The sequence below is a fragment of the Saccopteryx bilineata genome, chromosome 1 (assembly GCF_036850765.1).
Source record: "Saccopteryx bilineata isolate mSacBil1 chromosome 1, mSacBil1_pri_phased_curated, whole genome shotgun sequence".
Taxonomy (NCBI): Eukaryota; Metazoa; Chordata; class Mammalia; order Chiroptera; family Emballonuridae; genus Saccopteryx; species Saccopteryx bilineata.
The window spans coordinates 400668217-400687339 of record NC_089490.1 but is presented as its reverse complement, the minus strand read 5'-3'; the positions used below and the strand labels follow the sequence as shown (position 1 = coordinate 400687339).

The following is a 19123-nucleotide window of genomic DNA, read 5'->3' as shown; positions in this document are numbered from 1 at the left end:
TTGACGCTTGTCTTGGTCACGTGATACATTTATCCATCCCACCCTAAGGCCGGTTCATGAAAATATTTTGACATTAAACCAGTCCGTGGCCCAAAAAAGGTTGGGACCACTGTCATAAGTAGTTTAAGAGAAAACAAGTTTCTTATATTAAAAGATATTTTCAGTTTCAAAAACCAGAGCAAATGCCAAATTTAGGTATTTTCATCCTTCTTCCCTTCCTCCCTCCCTTCCTATTTTCTTCTTCCTTCTTTTCTTTTCTTTCCTTTTTCTTTTCTTTTCTTTCTTTCTTTTTTTCTTTCTTCTAGGTGAGAGGAGGGGAGGTAGTAAGGCAGACTCCTGTATGCACCCTGACTGGGATTCACCCAGCAACCCCATCAGGAACCAAGGCTGGAGTACTGAGCTACTTTTAGCACCTGAGGCTGATATGCTCCAAAGGAGCTATCCTCAGCACCTGGGGCCATGCTCAAACCAATCGAGCCACTGGTTATGGGAGAAGAGGGAGAAAAGGGAGAGAGAGAGGGGCGAGAAGCAAATGGTCAGATCTCCTGTGTGTCCTGACTGGGAATCGAACCCAGGATTCCATATGCTGGGCTGATGCTCTATCCACTTAGCCACTGGCCAGGGCCTGTAGTTCTTTTCAATTTTGTGGAAGCCCTTGCTGCCTACATCTGTAAATTGAAATTCTTCATCATTAACCCTGCCAATCCTAAATTCCTCCGCTTTCATTTTATACCACATAATAAAAAGTCACCACATTGAACCATTAGACACATTTGTAAAACACAAATGTTAATAAGATATACAATAGAAGGGCATAATAAATACTAAACAAAACACTTGCAAAAATTACACGATCATGCTGAAATTCACTTCTAACCTGAACAATTCACATTTTATAGTGTTTACTTCAACAGCAAAGTGGGAGGCAGCTGAGATACAGCATGTAAAAATTATGTCTTTAGAGAAAATTTTCCTGATTTCCTATCACACTAGAATTTGTTTGTTATACATCAGTGCATGGGTTGGGGGTGATTCAGGAGGAGGTTGAGGCTAGTGCCATCAGTGGTACGTGTTCACAGACTTCCTGATCTCACATTGAAAACTGAGAAAGAGCCCTGGGAAGTTGCTCAGTGAATAGAGCATCGTCTAGCAGCCATATGGATATCCCGGGTTCAATTCCAGTCAGGGCACACAGGAGAAGCAACCACCTGCTTCTCACCCCTAACCTCCTTCTCTCCCATTTCCACAGCCAGTGGCTTGATTGGTTTCAGCGTGGCCCTGGAAACTGAGGATAGTTCTGAGGGTCTAAGCGCTTCAGCCTCAGGCACTAAAAATAGCTCAGACTTGGGCCCTGGCCAGTTGGCTCAGCGGTAGAGCGTCGGCCTGGTGTGCGGGGGACCCGGGTTCGATTCCCGGCCAGGGCATACAGGAGAAGCGTCCATCTGCTTCTCCACCCCCCCTTCTTCCTCTCTGTCTCTCTCTTCCCCTCCCATAGCCAAGGCTCCATTGGAGCAAAAGATGGCCCGGGCGCTGGGGATGGCTCCTTGGCCTCTGCCCCAGGCGCTAGAGTGGCTCTGGTCGTGGCAGAGCGACGCCCCGGAGGGGCAGAGCATCGCCCCCTGGTGGGCAGAGCGTTGCCCCTGGTGGACGTGCCGGGTGGATCCCGGTCGGGCGCATGCGGGAGTCTGTCTGACTGTCTCTCCCCGTTTCCAGCTTCAGAAAAATACAAAAAAAGAAAAAGAAAAAAAGAAAAAAAAAAGCTCAGACTTGAGCATTGGCCCCAGACTGGGTTGCCAGGTGGATCCCGGTCAGGGTGCATGCAGGAGTCTGCCTCACTATCTCCCCTACTCCCACTTAAAAAAAAAAAGGTTTATTTATTCATTTTTACAGAGAAAGGAGAAAGAGAGGTGGGGGGGTGAGAAGCATCAACTCATAGTTGCTTCACTTTAGTTGTTCACTGATTGCTTGTTGTATGTGCCTGGGCTTTGAAGGGGCGAGCCGAGGGCTTCAAACCAGTGATCTCAGCATTCCAGGTTGAGGATTTATCCACTGTGCCACCACAGGCCAGGCAAAAAATAATAATGTTTTTTAAAATCTTGAATATTCCTCCCCTTTATTGAATGCTTTGGCCTTTAATTAAATGGGCTTCAGTAAAATTAGTAAATATCACAAAAAAGAGGCTGCTCTGTCTATGCAGTAGCCCACTCTCTGTCTCACTGCTTTACTAATAAACTCTCTTTCACTTTAAACTCTAAGAACAACTTTTTTTCCTCCTCAATCACTGTGTAGAATCCATGGCCTAGAAACATCTTAAAGCCAATTCTGTGGTTCCCATAGAAAACTAGTTGAAAGCCCTGCCCTAGAGTGTTGATCCTGTCTGCTTGTTTTATCCACGCTCTAGCCCACAGGAAGGCGGAAAACAGCGGTTCACATGCCCAGCTTTAAATCCAAGAACCAGTAGTTCTCACATTGCTTCAGCTCTTACCCTTTGGCCACACCTAGATGCAAAGCACACTGAGAAATGTAATCTCTAGTCTGGAGGCCACGTGCCCAGGAAGAAGAGAAAAATTGGATTTGTGGAACAACCAGCAGCCCTACCACTAAGTCTTACCTGCTGCTGGCAACAGACACTGAGCAGTTTGAGGGTGAGGGCCATGTCTCCTCTATCACTGGCACCTGGTACCCAGTGCCCCTGTGGGCATGGCTGGAACCAAGCATGCAAGGAGGAGCCATAATCAAAGGCGTGACCTAGAAGCTTCCAGAAGATCTGCGCTGGCACAAATGAATTCAGTGTGCAGGAAAAGCTTTGCAGTAGATTTCAGCAGGGAGACAGCCTGACCTGTGGTGGCGCAGTGAATCAAGCATCGACCTGGAACGCTGAGGTTGCGGTTCATAAACCCTGGGCTTACCTGGTCAAGGCACATGTGGGAGTTGATGCTTTCTGCTCCTCCCCCCCCTCTTCTCTCTCTCTCTCTCTCTCTCTCTGCTCTAAAATGAATAAATAAATTTTAAAAAAAAGGTCTGCATTGGGGATAAGGTGGCAGACAGACATTAGTGCTCAGTTTAAGTTCTTATTCCCTGAGCAACTCACTTATACTCTCTGAGCCACAGTACCATATTCTGTAAAATGGGGATAATAATATTCACCATATGGAGTTATTGCAAGGATTAAATTAAAAGTTCATAAAATAGGTTCTCAATAAATAATGGCTGATAGTTTTATTTTAATAAAAATACAAAGGGGGCCCGACCAGGTGGTGGCGCAGTGGATAGAGCATCGGACTGGGATGCAGAGAGCCCAGGTTCGAAACCCTGAGGTCACCAGCTTGAGCACGGGTTCATCTGGTTTGAGCAAAGCTCACCAGGTTGAACCCAAGGTCACTGGCTTGAGCAAGGGGTTTCTCAGTCTGCTGTAGCCCCACAGTCAAGGCACATATGAGAAAGCAATCAATGAACAACTAAGGTGTTGCAACGAAAAATACAAAGGGGGCCTGACCAGGCAGTGGCGCAGTGGATGGAGCGTCGGACTGGAATGCCGAGGACCCAGGTTTGAGACTCCGAGGTTGTCAGCTTGAGCGTGGGCTCATCTGGTTTGAGCAAAAGCTCACCAGCTTGAGCCTAAGGTCGCTGGCTCGAGCAAGGGGTTACTCAGTCTGCTGAAGGCCTGCGGTTAAGGCACATATGAGAGAGCAATCAATGAACAACTAAGGTGTCACAATGCGCAATGAAAAACTAATGATTGATGCTTCTCATCTCTTTGTTCCTGTCTGTCTGTCCCTATCTATCCCTCTCTCTGACTCTCTCTCTGTCTCTGTAAAAAAAAAACAAAAAAAAAAACAGAGGGGGTTTCATTTTCATCACTGTAAATGATCAAAGAGAGCATAATAATACAAATTAACATGCATTGTGCTGTCAGTATAAGCTTTTTTTGATCCCTGAGGTGGGTGTTATCATCTCCGTTTTCTAAAGGAAGAAAATGAGGCAGAAGAAGATTAAGCATGCCCCAAGTTCACATGCTTACTTATGGTGGAGTCAGGCAGGTTGAATCTCAGAACCAACTGGTATCTAGGCAGGACTAGGGACTGGTTCTTTTCAACAACAGGGCTAAGCAATATGCTGGGGATTATGGTGTCACACTGTACTCCTCCGTCCAGCTTTGCAGTTGACCTGATGGGTCAATTTGAACCATTCCCTTCTCTTTTCTTGACTTCAGTTTACAATGAAGGGGTTAGACCAGGGGTCCCCAAACTACAGCCTGCGGGCCGCATGCAGCCCCCTGAGGCCATTTATCCGGCCCCCGCCGCACTTCCTGAAAGGCCACCTCTTTCATTGGTGGTCAGTGAGAGGATGCATCCTGTGCTCCTGGAGTACTGTATGTGGCGTTGCTTACGTACAGCACTACTTCCGGTGATGCGGAACGCATGCGTCACAGCTCCGTAAGTGCGTCATATCACTTGTTACGGCTAGCAGTGACAAATATGGAACCGGACATTGACCATCTCATTAGCCAAAAGCAGGCCCATAGTTCCCATTGAAATACTGGTCTTTGTTGATTTACATTTACTTGTTCTTTATTTTAAATATTGTATTTGTTCCCGTTTTGTTCTTTTACTTTAAAATAAGATATGTGCATTGTGCATAGGGACTTGTTCATCGTTTTTTTTTATAGTCCGGCCCTCCAACAGTCTGAGGGACAGTGAACTGGCCCACTGTGTAAAAAGTTTGGGGACCCCTGAGTTAGACACTATGATCCTTGATTCTGAACTATAGCCCAGTAGGAGGCAGTTGAGAATGAGCCCTGGGCCAGTTGGTGACATCATAGAGGGGGGAGTTCTGGGAGAAGAGAAAGGCTTCCCTGGAAGCCCCACTGCCACAGCTTAGGAATTTGTCTTGAGCTCTCCTTGTTCCAGCGTTCCCAGTGCAGTCAAGGATCAATCTTCGATGGATAAGAAGGCTCAAAAGGCAGATACTAGTAACTTGGATGAGTTCTCTCACGCCAGCTCAGTAACCCCACACGACAGGCCAAATGATAATGAAGTCAACGGCCTTCACAGGTCCCATCACCATAGTGCATCCCATCATCATGGTGGATCTCACCACCATGGTGAGTCCAAAGATTCACCTGACAGTGCTGTCACCCGCCATTCTTCCCCCTACCTCCGGTCCACATTCCCTGCCCTGGCTTCTTCCCATGACACTGTCTCGCCCCACCCCACCTACGATGAAGAGTTCTTTGATGACAAGGACTACCATGGTAGCAGGAGACATCAAGGTAAGCCCCACCACCACAGCAAGTCCTAGCACCACGGTGGGCCTCGCTGCCGTAGTGAAGTCTCCCAGCATAGTGGGTTTGATCATGCAGGTGAGCCATACTACCATCAAGAGTCGTACCAGGACGCTGAGGCCTATGACCGTGGTGGGTCCCATCATGATGACGCTGACAACCAGGGAAACCGCTATCATCCTCAATCACACCATCATAGAAGGTCTTCTAATCAGGGAGAGACCTATTTCCATTCCCCTAGGGTGTCCTATGACCGTACCACAACTCACCACTCCAGCCACTCTGGTCGCAACAGCGAGCAGCGCCACAGAGAGCACCACCGCAGTGCACACCGTCAGAATTACCTGCACAGTGATTACCGCTATGGGGAGCGCCAACGTGTTAGCTCCCGAGCCCTCAGCCCGCGCAGGTCCCGCAGCCGAGTCCGAGGCACCTCAGCCCATGCTCGGGAAGCCCTCCAGCCTAGTGTGGAACACATACAGAGAGTGGTGACTCGGTCCATCAGCGCGGTTCCTGTTCATGTCGCTGCCAGCTCCAGTGAAGTTCAACCTGAGGAGTCCTCCACCAAAATCTCAGAAAGCTTGACTGAAGATGAGAAATTGCAGAAACGTAAAGGTGAGTCTTTGTCCGCCCTCAATTCCCATGGCCTCACCCAGGTTTCAGACCTGACTCAGGCCCTGCCCCAGCCTCGAGCGAAGCCGATGGTGAGGCTTGACTTGCACCTGCAGGTGCGTTTCATTGGCTGTTTGCTCACTGGACTGTTCGTCATCCAATCTTCTATTTCTAGAATTAGGCACCTCTCCTGGCTGTCAGTTGTTTGCTCATCAGTCACTGCTTTATTCATTCACATGTTCACCTTCCGAATATTTCCTCTTATCTAATATGGGTCGCTGGCCTACTGAGGCCCTGGCAGCACAGGGAAGACCACCCCTCAAGGGGCTCCACAGCTGGGGGTGGTCACATCACCAACCAACCACAGACCGCCCAGTGATGGAGGCTTATTCACCATGTCAGAGTTTTGGTGGATTCCATTTGTCCATGTTTCCCACACTAAACTTTGAGCTTGTTGAGGACAGAGACTGGGGGCAGTGCCTAAGTGAGGACCTTGTTGGAGGGCAGGGAAGGATCTTGGCTGTTAATGTACAACTCTCCCCCCCAAAAACATGGCCTCTACCAGTTCAGTAAACATGGCAACAGTCCCATGAACAAGTAGAGAGGGGTGAATGCCTAATGGATGAGGGTAGAGAAGCAGCCAAGAGAAGATGTTTCAGCAGAATCCTAAAGAGAGAAGGAGAGTTTAGCAAGAGAATCAGGTTCTCCACACATAAGTTTCCATGTGAATAAAGAAAAGCATGCAGCCCTGGCCAGCTGGCTCAATGGTAGAGTGTCAGTCCAGCATGTGGAAGTCCCAGGTTTGATTCCTGGTCAGGGTACACAGGAGAAGTGATCATGTGCTTCTCCATTCCTCCCCCGCATCCCCCTCTCCCCCCTTCTCTCTCTCTCTCTCCCTCTCTCTTCTCCTCCTCCTCCTCCTCCTCCTCCTGCAGCCATGGCTTGAATTGTTTGAGCAAGTTGGTTCCATGGGCTCACTTCAATTGCTAAAAATAGCTTGGTTGCCGAGCAACAGAGCAGTGGCCCCAATTCGGCAGAGCATAGCCCAGTAGTGGGCTTGCCAGGTAGATCCTGGTCGGGGCATATGTGGGAGTCTGTCTCTCTGCCTCCCCACTTCTCACTTAAGAAAAAAAAAAAGAAAAAGCATGAAGATGTAGGAGCAGGAGCCCTCAAGGTGTGTTTAAGCAGACCCCAAATCCCAAACAAGCTGGCATCTACCACAACAGGGGTCAGGCCTGTGGCCCCAATACTAATACAGGACTGACATAGAGGTACCTTAGTGAGTGAATGGCAGGCAACCAAGCAGGTGTGAAGATGAACCCCAAACCCAGCCTGAGAAGAGGGCTGGATCCCCATCCCTCCCCATACTTGACTTTCTGGCCCCCTTCTAGCCAGCAGATCCCCACGGGCCCACAAGAAGGTGCACAGTGTGAACCCCTTTAGTTCGTTGTGGGAAAAATTAAGCAACCTCATGGATGGCTTCCGGACAATGCTCAGGAACCTGACTGAGTCCCTGGTCTTTGAAGTCTTCATCTTCCTTATCGTCTGCCTCAATACCATCATGCTTGTGACTCAAACCTTTGCTGAAGTCGAGATCCGGGGCGGTAAGAGCCAGGGAGCCCCGTTCACGTGGAGATGGCTTATTGGCATTGTTTCAGACCGCCTGTTGGCCTGACCCAGTGCCAAGGAATTTGTATAACTTAGCTTATTTGATGCTCACCCCTGGGAAGTAGATGACATTGCCCATTATTAAAGATGAGGCTCAGAGAGAGAGCTGAGGTCAGCCAGGCAGCCAGAGACCCAAAGGCCTGCTAAACTAGAGGATGTGCTGTTTGTGGCTACAGCCACTAGGGGGCATATCTGCTCCAACTAGGCTGCTTTGTGAGGGAAAGGTGTCAGAAACCAGGTGGGCTAGAAGGGCTAGGAGGTTCTGAGGAGACCCTGGAGGGGTGAGAGTGGAAACCCTGAGAAGGTGGCTTCTAAATCCCTGGGGAGCAGGGGGAGGGAAGGACATAAACTAACAAGAGGAGGAGGAAGAGAAAATGAAAAACAAAAAGGAAAAGGAAGAAAAAAAGGAAGAAGAGCTGATGTTTCTTGCATGCTCACGGGTTCAGACTCCATTTTAAGCTTTTGACTGTGTTAAATGCGCCTTTCGTGCTCATGACAATTCTATCAGGCAGGCTGCTATTATCACCATTTTACAGATGAGAAAATGGGTACAGAGCAGTTACGATAAACAGCGCTTTGGGCAGAGCCAGGCTCTCCCTAAACGGTTTTGCGTAAGATCCCTGTGGGGAGGAGGAGAAAGGGGCCAGGATCGCTAGGACAGCCCTGAGCAAGCCCCTCATGTCCTGCAGAGTGGTACTTCGTGGCCTTTGACTCCATTTTCCTCAGTATCTACATGGTGGAAGCAGTGCTCAAGATCATTGCTATGGGCTTCAGCTATTTTTCCGACTCCTGGAACGATCTGGGTGTGTAGGGATGGAGGGGTGTGTGTGTGTGTGTGTGTGTGTGTGTGTGTGTGTGTGTGTGTTGGGAGCCACTCAGTTGCGTAGGGGAGGCTGAAGACAGAAGTGGACAGGGGCAGGGGTGCTGGCACTTGGTGTGCTTGGGGTCTGGGCGGGGGCCTGGGCTGCAGCCTGTCATCCCCAGGGGCCCTGTGTCCTCAGACTTCTTCATCATGGTCATGGCTGTCCTGGACTTCGTGCTCATGCAGCTCAGCTCCCGCTCCTCCAAGCGCTCCATCTACAACCAAAGCGTCTTCCGGATCTTTAAGGTCTTCAAGAGCCTGCGAGCCCTGAGGGCCGTTCGAGTCCTGCGGAGGCTCAGGTCAGCCGGCTGTCCTGGTGTGAGGACTCCAAAGGAAAAGGGGACACAGGCCTGGACTCCCAAGGAATGTTACACTGTGACCTGTTGCAGGGATGGGGAGGGGGAGAAGGTTGCAGACTCCAGGCGGCTTCTGATAAGCCTCTGCTTGATCATTCTCTTCATTTTCCAGAGAGGTACTGGGGTTCTTCCAAGTCATTAGCCAGTCAGGGACCTCCTGAGTGCAGCGTCAGCTCTGGCGCTGCCCCCCCACCTGACTCAGCTTCCCTCTCACCTCGGCCCCCAGCATCCTGACCAGCCTCCAGAAAGTGACTGGGACCCTGGTGCGCTCCATGCCTTCCATCACCGCCATCCTGGTCCTCATGTTTACCTGCCTCTGTATCCTGTGCTGTGGGGGAGGGGTGGGAGCCATTCTGCAGTGGAGGGGGGTTTGGGGTGTGGACCAGGGCCAGGGTGGGGTGTAAAATGGGCCCTGTGAACCTGGTTTGGCCCTGAACAGCCAGTCCTCTTCTCTGTGGTGCTCCGGGCGTTGTTCCGCCAGTCTGACCCCAAGCGCTTCCAGAACCTCTTTACCACCATCTTTACCCTTTTCACCTTGCTCACTCTGGATGACTGGTCCCTCATCTACATGGACAGCCGGGCCCAGGGTGGGGCAGGTCCCAGGCTGGGTTGAGGACAGGAGGCTGGACAGGTGGGCAGACCCTAAGGGCGGGGTAACCCATCTCCAAAGTGGGGCTTCCAGTGCTGGCTGTCAGCAGCGCGCTGAGGGCCAGCAAGGAACACGGCTCCCACCCTCCTGCTCCCTCCCAGGCGCCTGGTACATCATCCCCATCCTCATGATTTACATCATCATCCAGTACTTCATCTTCCTCAAGTGAGGACGCTGCCCTGCTCCGCTCCCTAGCTGCACTCCCTCCTCCCACCCCTGGGGCCACCCCTTTCCAGCCCTCCCACCCCAGCCATGCCCTGATGAACCCAGAGAAGGGTGCTGGCCTCTCCTACAGCCTCCTCCTTGAGAGTGCCCCACTGTTCCCCCACCTCCAGCCTGGTGATTGCCGTCCTGGTGGATAACTTCCAGATGGCGCTGCTCAAAGGCCTGGAGAAAGTGAAGCAGGAGGTACCAAGGGAGGTGGGGCAGGCGGACCAATCAGGGCAACGTGAGGAGGGGGGATGAGGGAGGGCTGGAGGGAAGGGCGGAGGCTGCTCCAGGGATGGGTAGGCATGGGACTCTGACAGGACCGAAGCCTCTTCTTCCCAGAGGGCTGCCCAGATCCATGAGACGCTGCTGGCTGACTCGCTGACAGAGCTCAGACAAGCAGGTAGGTAGGTACCAGCCCACCCCTACTTCCACAGTCAGACATGGATCTTAAGATCAGTTTTAGAGTTTTAGAATCTGAGACTCAGGAAAACTTTCACAGCTTAGAATTTTGGTCCAAAGAACACCAAGACAATCCTCCAAAAGCCAGTTAAAATGAGAGTCAATTCCTTTATTGATTAATTGATTTGGAGAGAGAGAGAGAGAGAGAGAGAAACATCTATTTGTTGTTCCATTTATTTATGCATTCATTGGTTGACTCTTCTATGTGCCCTGACCAGGGATCGAACCTGCAACCTTGGCATATCAGGACGACACTCTAACTAACTAAGCCACCCGGCCAGGGTGAGAACCAGTTCTTCAAAGAACCATTGGCAAAATAACTAATTAGGCAAATTAGGATTTACCAAACACTCGTTTCTGTTCATAAGTTTATAGAAGTGGCTCTACATAGGATGCTTTCAGCTCTCTTTGAAGGTTTTTTCAAGGTCAGATGCTCACTTGTCCAGAGTCACTCAAAGTGAATTGAGAGTCTACAGAAATGAAGTTTCCTATATATGTTCATGTTTACAAACCTGACTTTCTGGGTGAATTGGTTTTAAACCAATTGCTTTGCTTCCTGCTTAAAAATCTTCAGCACTTTAGAGTCTGAGCTCCAGAATCCCACTCTTAGGATCATTAACACCAGAGAATAAGGATCCCCATGGTCAGTTGGTCCTTCACCTGCCCTCTCTTTTCTTTTCTTTTTTTTCTTTTCTTTTTTTCAGAGACAGAGAGAGAAAGAGAGGGATAGATAGGGACAGATAGACAGGAATGGAGAGATGAGAAGCATCCATCAATAGTTTTTCGTTGCAACACCTTAGTTGTTCATTTATTGCTTTCTCATATGTGCCTTGACCCTATGGCCACAGCAGACCGAGTAACCCCTTGTTCAAGCCAGCGACCTTGGGTCCAAGCTGGTGAGCTTTGCTCAAACCAGACGAGCCCACACTCAAGCTGGCGACCTCAGGGTCTTGAACCTGGGTCCTCCACATCCCAGTCTGACACTCTATCCACTGCGCCACTGCCTGGTCAGGCACACCTGCCCTCTCCATTAGGGACAGACGCTCAGTGCAAACTAGCTTAGCAAAAAGAAAAATTAATTGTGCCCTGGCCAGTTGGCTCAGTGGTAGAGCATCGGCACAGCATGTGGAAGTCCTGGGTTCAATTCTTGGTCAGGGCACACAGGAGAAGCGCCCATCTGCTTCTCCACCCTTCCCCCTCTTCTTTCTCTCTATCTCTCTCTTCCCCTCCCGCAGCCAAGGCTCCATAGGAGCAAAGATGGCCCGGGCACTGAAGATGGCTCCATGGCCTCCGTCTCAGGCGCTAGAATGGCTCTGGCTGCAGCGGAGCAACGCCCCAGAGGGGCAGAGCATCACCCCCTGGTGGGCATGCTGGGTGGATCCCGGTCAGGTGCATGTGGGAGTCTGCCACCCCCCACTTCTCACTTCAGAAAAATACAGAAAAAAAAGAAAGAGAGAGAGAGAGAAGGAAAGAAAGAAAGAAAGAAAAAAAAGAAAAGAAAAGAAAGAAAGAAAGAAAGAAAGAAAGAAAGAAAGAAAGAAAGAAAGAAAGACTGATTGGTTCAAATTACTTAGCAATCTGAGGGTGCAGGGCTTTCAAGAATGGCTGGACCTAGGACTTGAACGATGGTCAGGATCTGGTCTCCTTCCATCTCTCTGCTCTGTAGCCTGCTGTGTGGTTTGGTGCTTAGGGTGCTCCTCCCTTGTGGAGGAAAATGGCCACCTGCAACTCCATTCTCAAACCAGGACAGTTTAGCCATCTCTAGCATTCCCAGTACAGAGGTCCTCTTCTCCTAGGTTCCAACAAACTCCAGAAATGAGTTTCTTTTGCTCCAATTGATCACCTGCCTGTTCTTTTGCTCCAATTGATCACCTGCCTGTTTCTGAAGCAATCACTCTAGTCAAAAGGATAGGCTGGGCCTGACCTGTGGTGGCACAGTGGATAAAGTATCGACCTGGAAACGCTGAGGTTGCCAGTTCAAAACCCTGGGCTTGCCTGGTCAAGGCACATATGGGAGTTGATGCTTCTTGCTCCTCCCCCCTTTCTTTCTCTCTCTCTATCTCTCTCTCTCCCTCTCTCTCTCCTCTCTAAAAAAAAAATTAAAAAAAATGAATAAATAAAAAGAAAAAGGAGAATTAAAAAAAAAAAAAAAGGATAGGCTGTGCTGATTGGCCAGGCCTGTGTCAAACAAAACTGCTACCCATTCCATGCCTTGAGAAGCAAGCAATCTCCTTGAGGACATTCTGGGCAAAAACATATCAGCCCCCATTTGACTGTCTTCATGGTGGATGGGATTTCTTCCACTCCCTCTCGACCCAGGTATGTCCTTGACCTCCCCCTCCTTTCTCTACACCTAGAGCCTGAAGGGGTGATGAGTGAACACAGTACACAGAAGACCCTCATGGAGAAAAAATTTGGAACCATGACTGAGAAGTAAGGAGACCTGAAGGGAGGGAGGCCCTGGGTCTAGGGGAGAGTTCTGGGGGCCTGACAGGTGGGCTGGCAGGGAAAGGTACATCGGCCACCTCTGTGGAAGGGGGGTAGGGAACCAAGGCTTAGGTTGAGCCTGTGGATCAGATGTGGAGAACATGAGTGGCTTCTGCTCACCAAGAGTCATCTTGTGCCACCAAGATGGTATGTAAAGGGCCATGAGAGCCCCACTGAGGCCAAGGGCCAAGGGCAGAGGCAGCAGGGAGGTCCTGGAATAGCAAGTTCTCATTTTCTTACTGAAGAAGCATCTTTGACCCTTACTCTGGGCCAGACCCTGTGAGGACCCCAGGGGCACAAGGAGGACACAGACTAGCACGTGCCCTCCTCTAATGCGCTGTGCTGGGCCATGGAGGGTGGGTAGACTTCAGCTAAGTGGAGGGATGAGAAGGGTGGGTCAGGGAACAGCTTGGGTCAAGGCTGGTGGGCAGTACCCCATCTCTGTGGACTTGAGAGGTCAGCTGGGCCAGGACAGCTAGGGGCTCAGGGCTGTGCTCAGGCAGGGGGACTTTGGCACAGACTCCTGCTGCCCTGCACTCAGGCCTGGCTCCCAGAGAGCCCTCTCTGAAAACTGGGCTTTCCCCACCTCGTCCAAACTAACTTGAAAGTGGCGGACATGGCTGCCTGACTCTGGTGCCCGTCAGCCTCTCCTCACCCCCCCAGCAGAGCCCAAGCCCCAGGGGCCCTGCGTGACCAGGCTCGCATGCGTCACCGCAGCCACCGCAGCCACTGCCACCCCTCACGTGCTTGCCTCACCCACGCTGTTCCCCAAGCAGAGCACATACTTCCCCGCCTCTGGGCCTTTGCCCACGCTGTTCTTTCCCTGGAATGTTCTTCTAGCTGCCACTGCCGGGCTCAGGTAACCGAGAGCTGGGACAGCTGAGTGTCCATCCTGTTCACCTCCCTCCTGGCCCTCCTGTGCATGCTCCACGTTCTAGCTCTCTGGCCATCGGCCTAACCTGGGCCCTTGCTGCCTCTGCCATACTTTCCGCGAGTGTCTCAGCCTCCAAATTCTTCCCCCATGAGTCCACCTCCACCCAGAGCGCTCTGTGCTACTTCCTGTTTAAGTCATTTATTCCTTTCTATTTCTTTAGAGAGTGGTCTTCGTTAAAAGTGGTTTTGGCTTTTCTCTCTGCCCCTGATTTTGAAACCCTTCAAGGGCTCCTGCCTCCCTAAAGATAAGGTCCAGGCGCCTTGCTTTGACCTTTCCTGGGGGTCTCCACCTCCATACCTCCATTCCCTGTAACCTCCTTCCCTGAGGCCTGTCCAGCCCCCAGGACACAGCCCTCTGTCTGGCATAGGGAGCTGGAGCCCTGCCTGAACCTGGTAAACCCTCACGTCTTTCCAACTCCGCTGCATGGTACTTCCTGCAGAGGCCCTTTCTGATGCTCACTCTGAGGCGGGGGTGGCGGGGGGATTCGCAGTGCCCTGTGTTTACACTTGTCACAAGGTAAACACACTTGGTTTGCTTTTCGGGCTCTGCCACAGGCTGCGCTTCTTGAGAGCAGGGACTGTTTCTTGTTTGTTTCTATGTTCTCGGAGCACCTTGAAGTGTAGACTGATTTTGGTGTTATTTGATGGATGGATTGTTAAGGCAGGTGGCGGTGAAGGAGTTAATGAACAGTTATGGGTGGTAGGGTGGGTGGAAGGGCGGGGTTTAAGGGGATGACTGACCGCACAGCAGATGAAGGGGTGAGGTGGGGGTCCAGGGAAGAGTGGGTGGGCTGACCAATGGTGAGTGGATGGCTAGACAGATGGACAGATGGATGCGTAGCTGGTGAGTGGACGCAAGAAGAGGTATGAGGTTGCGGGAGGGGCAGGAAGATGGTGGACGGATGGAGGGACGGAGGGTTGGGAGGGTACACAAGTAATACCCTCTGTGGTACAGGCAGACTGGGGGGTGTGTGCTTTTTTATATACAGGAGAGGAGATCTGCCATGAAAGGCCACCGTCAGAAAAGCAGTGGCCGTGGCTGGCAGTGGAGGTCTAGGGTGATATGAATGGGAGGGGGGGCAGGTAGGCAAGTATCCCGATTCTCTGGGGGCCCAGACGCCCACTCGGGCAGGTCGGCCAGGGCTCTCTCTGCCCCCTCCCCGCAGGCAGCAGGAGCACCTGTTCCATTTCCTGCAGCTGGCCGCTGGGGTGGAGCATTACCAACAGGAGTTCCGCTCCCAGAAGTCTGTCATTGATGAGATCGTGGACACCGCGTTTGAGGTGAACTAGGCAGGACCAGATGTGAGGGGCGGGGCAGGGAGGATGCTGGAAGGACAGGCAAGGGGACCGTGCCCAGAAGTGCCCCTGAATAACAGTCCTATGGATGTTCGAGAAGGCAGAGGCCAGCGGCTAAACACATCCCCCATGCCACTCCGCAGGCTGGAGAACAGGACTTCGGGAAGTGATCCTTGAACAGGGACAGCAGATACAAACTTCAGACTCTGGCAAGCTGCCCACTGGGGTGGGTCAGGACATGTCTTCAGACCTGCTGGAATGATTGTCAGGACCAGCAGGGCTGGACCACAACAGAGTTTTAAAACCCCAGTTGGCTCCGTGTCCTCGCTGGCTGGATCGAGGCACGGGGCAGGAGAGCTTTGTGTGTACGCACAGGAGTGTGCACACCCGGGTGTGTGTGCCTGAGTGTTGCACATGAATGGCACTGTTTGTGGTCCCCTGCAGCCCTACTAGAGCCCAGAATCCTAGCTTGGCCCAGCAGTGCAGCAGCAGCCAGGGGGCGCTCTGGGAAACGATCCAAGCTCAGTGCTGGAGGCAGAGTGGCAACCATCCTGCTTCGGGGAGGAAGGCCTTCTGGCCCAAGAGTCCAGAGAGAAAGAACAAGGTGGAATAGCCTTCTGTTGGCAGAGCATAGGGGACCAGTAGGCACCAGAAACGGGCTCAGAGCTCAGGAATTCAGGCCTCTCGGCTCCTTCCACATCCACTATAAGGACATCATGAACCCAGGGGTCCCAAAGTGCTGGGCCTGGCTGGGGGCTGGAGACCTAGCCCTGAGTCAGGCACAAGCCTAGCCCTGGCCCTGGGGGCTCCCACCCAGAGGAGGGATCTTCCGTTATCTACAGCATCCACCTTGCCTCTAGTAGGTGGATGATTCTGTCGTGTAGTACAGGCTGGCGGGTGTCCGGAGTGGGGGCTGAAGTTTTGCCAACCACCCCTGGAACTCTAAGTTGGCCATGGTGGTGACAAAGCCTCCAGACCCCAGGACAGAAGCAGTACCCACCCCCCCACCAAGTCTGCTCGAGCACGCTGGCTGGCCCGAGGCTCAAGGATGTGCAGAGGAAGTGCCATCTGGGATTTGGGCACAGACTGTGGGGGTGGAGAGGCCACCTGGCAGATACCGCCGGACCTCGCCTCCCTCCACCACCTCACACATTCATTCAACAACTATTTCCTGCCGCCTACCCGGTGCCAGCCTCGTGCTGGGAGCTCCTGCTTGGTGACACATGGGAGCCCTCCCAAGCACCAGCCCCACCACCTGCCCCCGGACGTCTGAGCTCCCGCACCTGACAGACTCGAGCGGAAACAGGACTGGGAGTTTCTGCTGCACCCTTCTCTCCTGTCAAACCCAGCCCCTCAGCTCCACCGTCTTCCATACGGAAGTCACGTCTATTTTCTACCTCCTACAGCCCACTTGCTAAGGTAGATGGGCTCTGAGGCAGAGGGCAGGGCCTGGGAGCGGGCACTGTTCCTCGTGAGGTCCCAGCACTGGGCAGGGGACCAGGCCTTGCCTGGTGGAGCAACATGCAGGGTCCACAGCCACTGTATTCTGCCTGCCTGGGCCTGGTGGTGCTTCCACCTAGTGTCCCCAAGGTGTCCAGTCACTGTCCACTCCGTCGCAGGTTTGGGTGTCGGACAGCTCTGGGTGGAGTGTGTGGGTCTCTGGTGTTGTGTGTTTGGGGATCTGTGTGAACATCTCCAGGTTGTTTCTGAGTGGGGGTGTTTCTGTGCTTTTGTATCTCTGCCTCTCTGGGTTACTAGGTTGTGTTTGAGTTTTTCTGGATATGTGTATGGTGTCTGGGAGTATTTGAGTGTTTTGGGTGTCTCGGTATGTGTGTGTCTGGTGTGTTAAGGAGTTGTATGTGTGTGTGCACCGAGTATGATCTGTGCAAATTCAGGTGTGCAAAACATGTTGCAACTCTGTTTTCTTTAAATCATGTCTGCCCCACAGCCCTCTATGCAGCAGATTTGACTGCGCCCCCAGGACCCTGCCCAGGGCAAAGCACTGAGAGTCCCTCGGGCATGTGGCCTACAGTGTGTCCTCGAGAGTCACTGTCCCAGCCTTCCTGGTCTCTTGGCCCGCAGGGGCTCGGCCATCTCTGGGCCACATGTGCGCAGAGAAACCTCACAGGCTGGGGACTCAGAGCCCAGGGGCCCTGCTGGCTGATGCCCCTGCCCCATGCCACCCCGATTCATCCTGGGGGGCGAGAGGGAGAGGCACTCAGGTGCTCCTCAGAGTATTCACCAACCCCTACCCTTTCCTCCCGGGCACCATCCCGCTCCTGTAACGTTGTCTCCCACCCCTTAACTCTGAAAATATTGAGATTCTGGAGTTCTCTTCCTCTACGTCTGTGATGCTGGGGTATTTGAAGGAGTCCAGATTAGGAGCTGAACCCCATACCCCTCAACACTGGGCTGAGACAGCAGCTCAGCCGGGTAGGGAAATGCCGGCAGTGGGCGTGGAGGACGGGAGAGAGTGAGGAGTGAAGCTCTCAGAAGTGACAGATGCAAGAAGCAGTACTAGCAATTTATTGCAACAGATATGGCCCATGGAGCCGAAGTGCCCTCCACCAATGGGCCCGCTCCCTCCCACTGCCACAATGGCAGGGGTCTACCGCAGGGGCCACTACACAGGTATGCAGTGGTGCTTTAGAAGCCTGGAGGTGTGCTCCCAGGGAACCACTAGGATCTCAAAGTCGCAGCGCAGCTTCTGCATACAGAGTGTGGGGAGAGAAGACGGATGAGCCTCGGCCCAGGCCTGCCTCCTCCCAACAGTCAGCCCTGGCCCACGGGACAAGGCAGATAGCCACAACTAGATGCCAGGTCTTTCTAGCCAACTCTCTCAGTCCAGAGAAAGCCCCAGTCTCCTCTCTGCACCCCACCCTGACCCGGGGCTGAGTCATCCAGAAGGCAGGGACAGGTTCAGCCAGGCATCAGTCTGGCTGTTCAGGCTGGACAGCCTGATGGCCTTGGGTGCTGGGAGGGGCAGGGCGGGGCATGTGTGCGTGCGTAGCGTGCTTGTTACCTCCTCCTGCGTTCCCGCGGCCAGCGGGCAGGTGGTGAGGTCCATGCGGTCTCCGGCCGCGGCACTCTTCCGGCAGGCCGTACTCCCCATCTCCACAGTCAGGTAGTACTTAATGCCAGCTACCAGCTAGGGCGGAGGGCAGGGGCAGGGCAGGGGTGCTGGGAAACCGCTCTTGACCCAGACCTCTCACTTCTCTCCACAGCCTTTCATTCACTCCCCCTGTTCACATCCAGCAGGGGCTTTGGGATTCAGAGCTGGGACAGGACCGTTCTGGGGGGCGGGGAATGGATTGGGGTGGGGGGGCAGCGGCCGGCCAGCAGGAGACTGACTGAAGTGAGCTCACCATCTTGAAGGCCACATCCTCACCCATCCCCGCCCTCCCCAATCAACCTGGTAGGGGGGGACTAGTGTTAGGCAAGGTCAGGGCTGGATCCTATTTGAAGTTTAGATATTTTGTTCATCGCGAATTTTTGGCATTAATTCGATTTTTAAATAAACACTGTGTTAAAATACCCCAATCACTCTTATGACTCCCCCTTAATCTGTTGCCGTGTCTCACTCGCCTCAGGCCGGCTGGCCCTGTCCTTCCCTCCTCACCTGGCTCTGCGCCTTGAGGATGCGTGTGTCTCGGAAGTAGTAAAGGCTGTTGCTGCCCATGTTGTAGCTGGCCACCGCCGCCTGCGCCGCCTTCTGCACCTGTGGGTCGCTGAGCGACAGGTCCTTCCGTTCTCCGACCCGGTGCTCCTCCCGTCGGGCCCAGGCATTGCAGGGCAGCACCAGGAGGCAGAACGCGAACAGGGACAGGCCCAGCGCCAGCGGGAGGTTGGGACGCGCCATGGTCGTCAGTGCCTGGCCATCGCGGCCCGCGCTGCTTTTACAGGTTCCCAGCGCGGAGGCCCCGCCCCGGCCCGGGGCCGCGGAGCGCCCCCGCTCTGGGAGGGATCGCTGGGGCTGGGCACCTGGCAAGGCCCTTTTCCCAAGACCAGCGGGAGCAGAAGACAGGCCCCAGCACACCTGCGTTCCGCGATGTTTGCCCTGCCCTCCAGGACACATCCAAGGCTGTGAAGGAAAGGACAGTGGCAGTCCCCAGCAACAAGTGCCATCGTCGGGGACAGTTCACGGGAGGCCCATCCAGTCTGAGATACCAACAGCTATGAGTACGCTCCTACTGTCACCACCATTTACTAACTGTAACCTCGGAGAAGTTAACTTCTCGCTGCCTCGGTTTCCTCGTCTGTAAAACGGGGTACTGTGCAGATTCAATAGGGAAAGCACTTAGAAGCCT

The 19123-nt window shown here is 52.9% G+C and overlaps 2 protein-coding genes across 2 annotated transcripts; one reads left to right on the top strand and one right to left on the bottom strand.

Annotated features, from left to right (window-relative positions):
- Window positions 1-4941: 4941 nt before the first annotated feature.
- CATSPER1 (cation channel sperm associated 1) lies at window positions 4942-14986 on the top strand. Its single transcript, XM_066252857.1, has 13 exons — window positions 4942-5272; window positions 5363-5899; window positions 7288-7500; window positions 8254-8367; window positions 8566-8725; window positions 9009-9100; window positions 9226-9369; window positions 9533-9596; window positions 9767-9839; window positions 9981-10041; window positions 12458-12533; window positions 14687-14801; window positions 14960-14986. The coding sequence occupies exons 1-13, from the start codon at window positions 4942-4944 to the stop codon at window positions 14984-14986; spliced, it is 2007 nt and encodes a 668-aa protein (XP_066108954.1).
- Window positions 14987-17319: 2333 nt separating this feature from the next.
- CST6 (cystatin E/M) lies at window positions 17320-18848 on the bottom strand. The gene is made up of 3 exons (XM_066252105.1): window positions 18436-18848; window positions 17839-17964; window positions 17320-17523 (listed from the first exon to the last, which is right to left on the bottom strand). The coding sequence occupies exons 1-3, from the start codon at window positions 18673-18675 to the stop codon at window positions 17440-17442; spliced, it is 450 nt and encodes a 149-aa protein (XP_066108202.1). The 5' UTR covers window positions 18676-18848; the 3' UTR covers window positions 17320-17439.
- Between the last annotated feature and the right edge of the window lie 275 nt (window positions 18849-19123).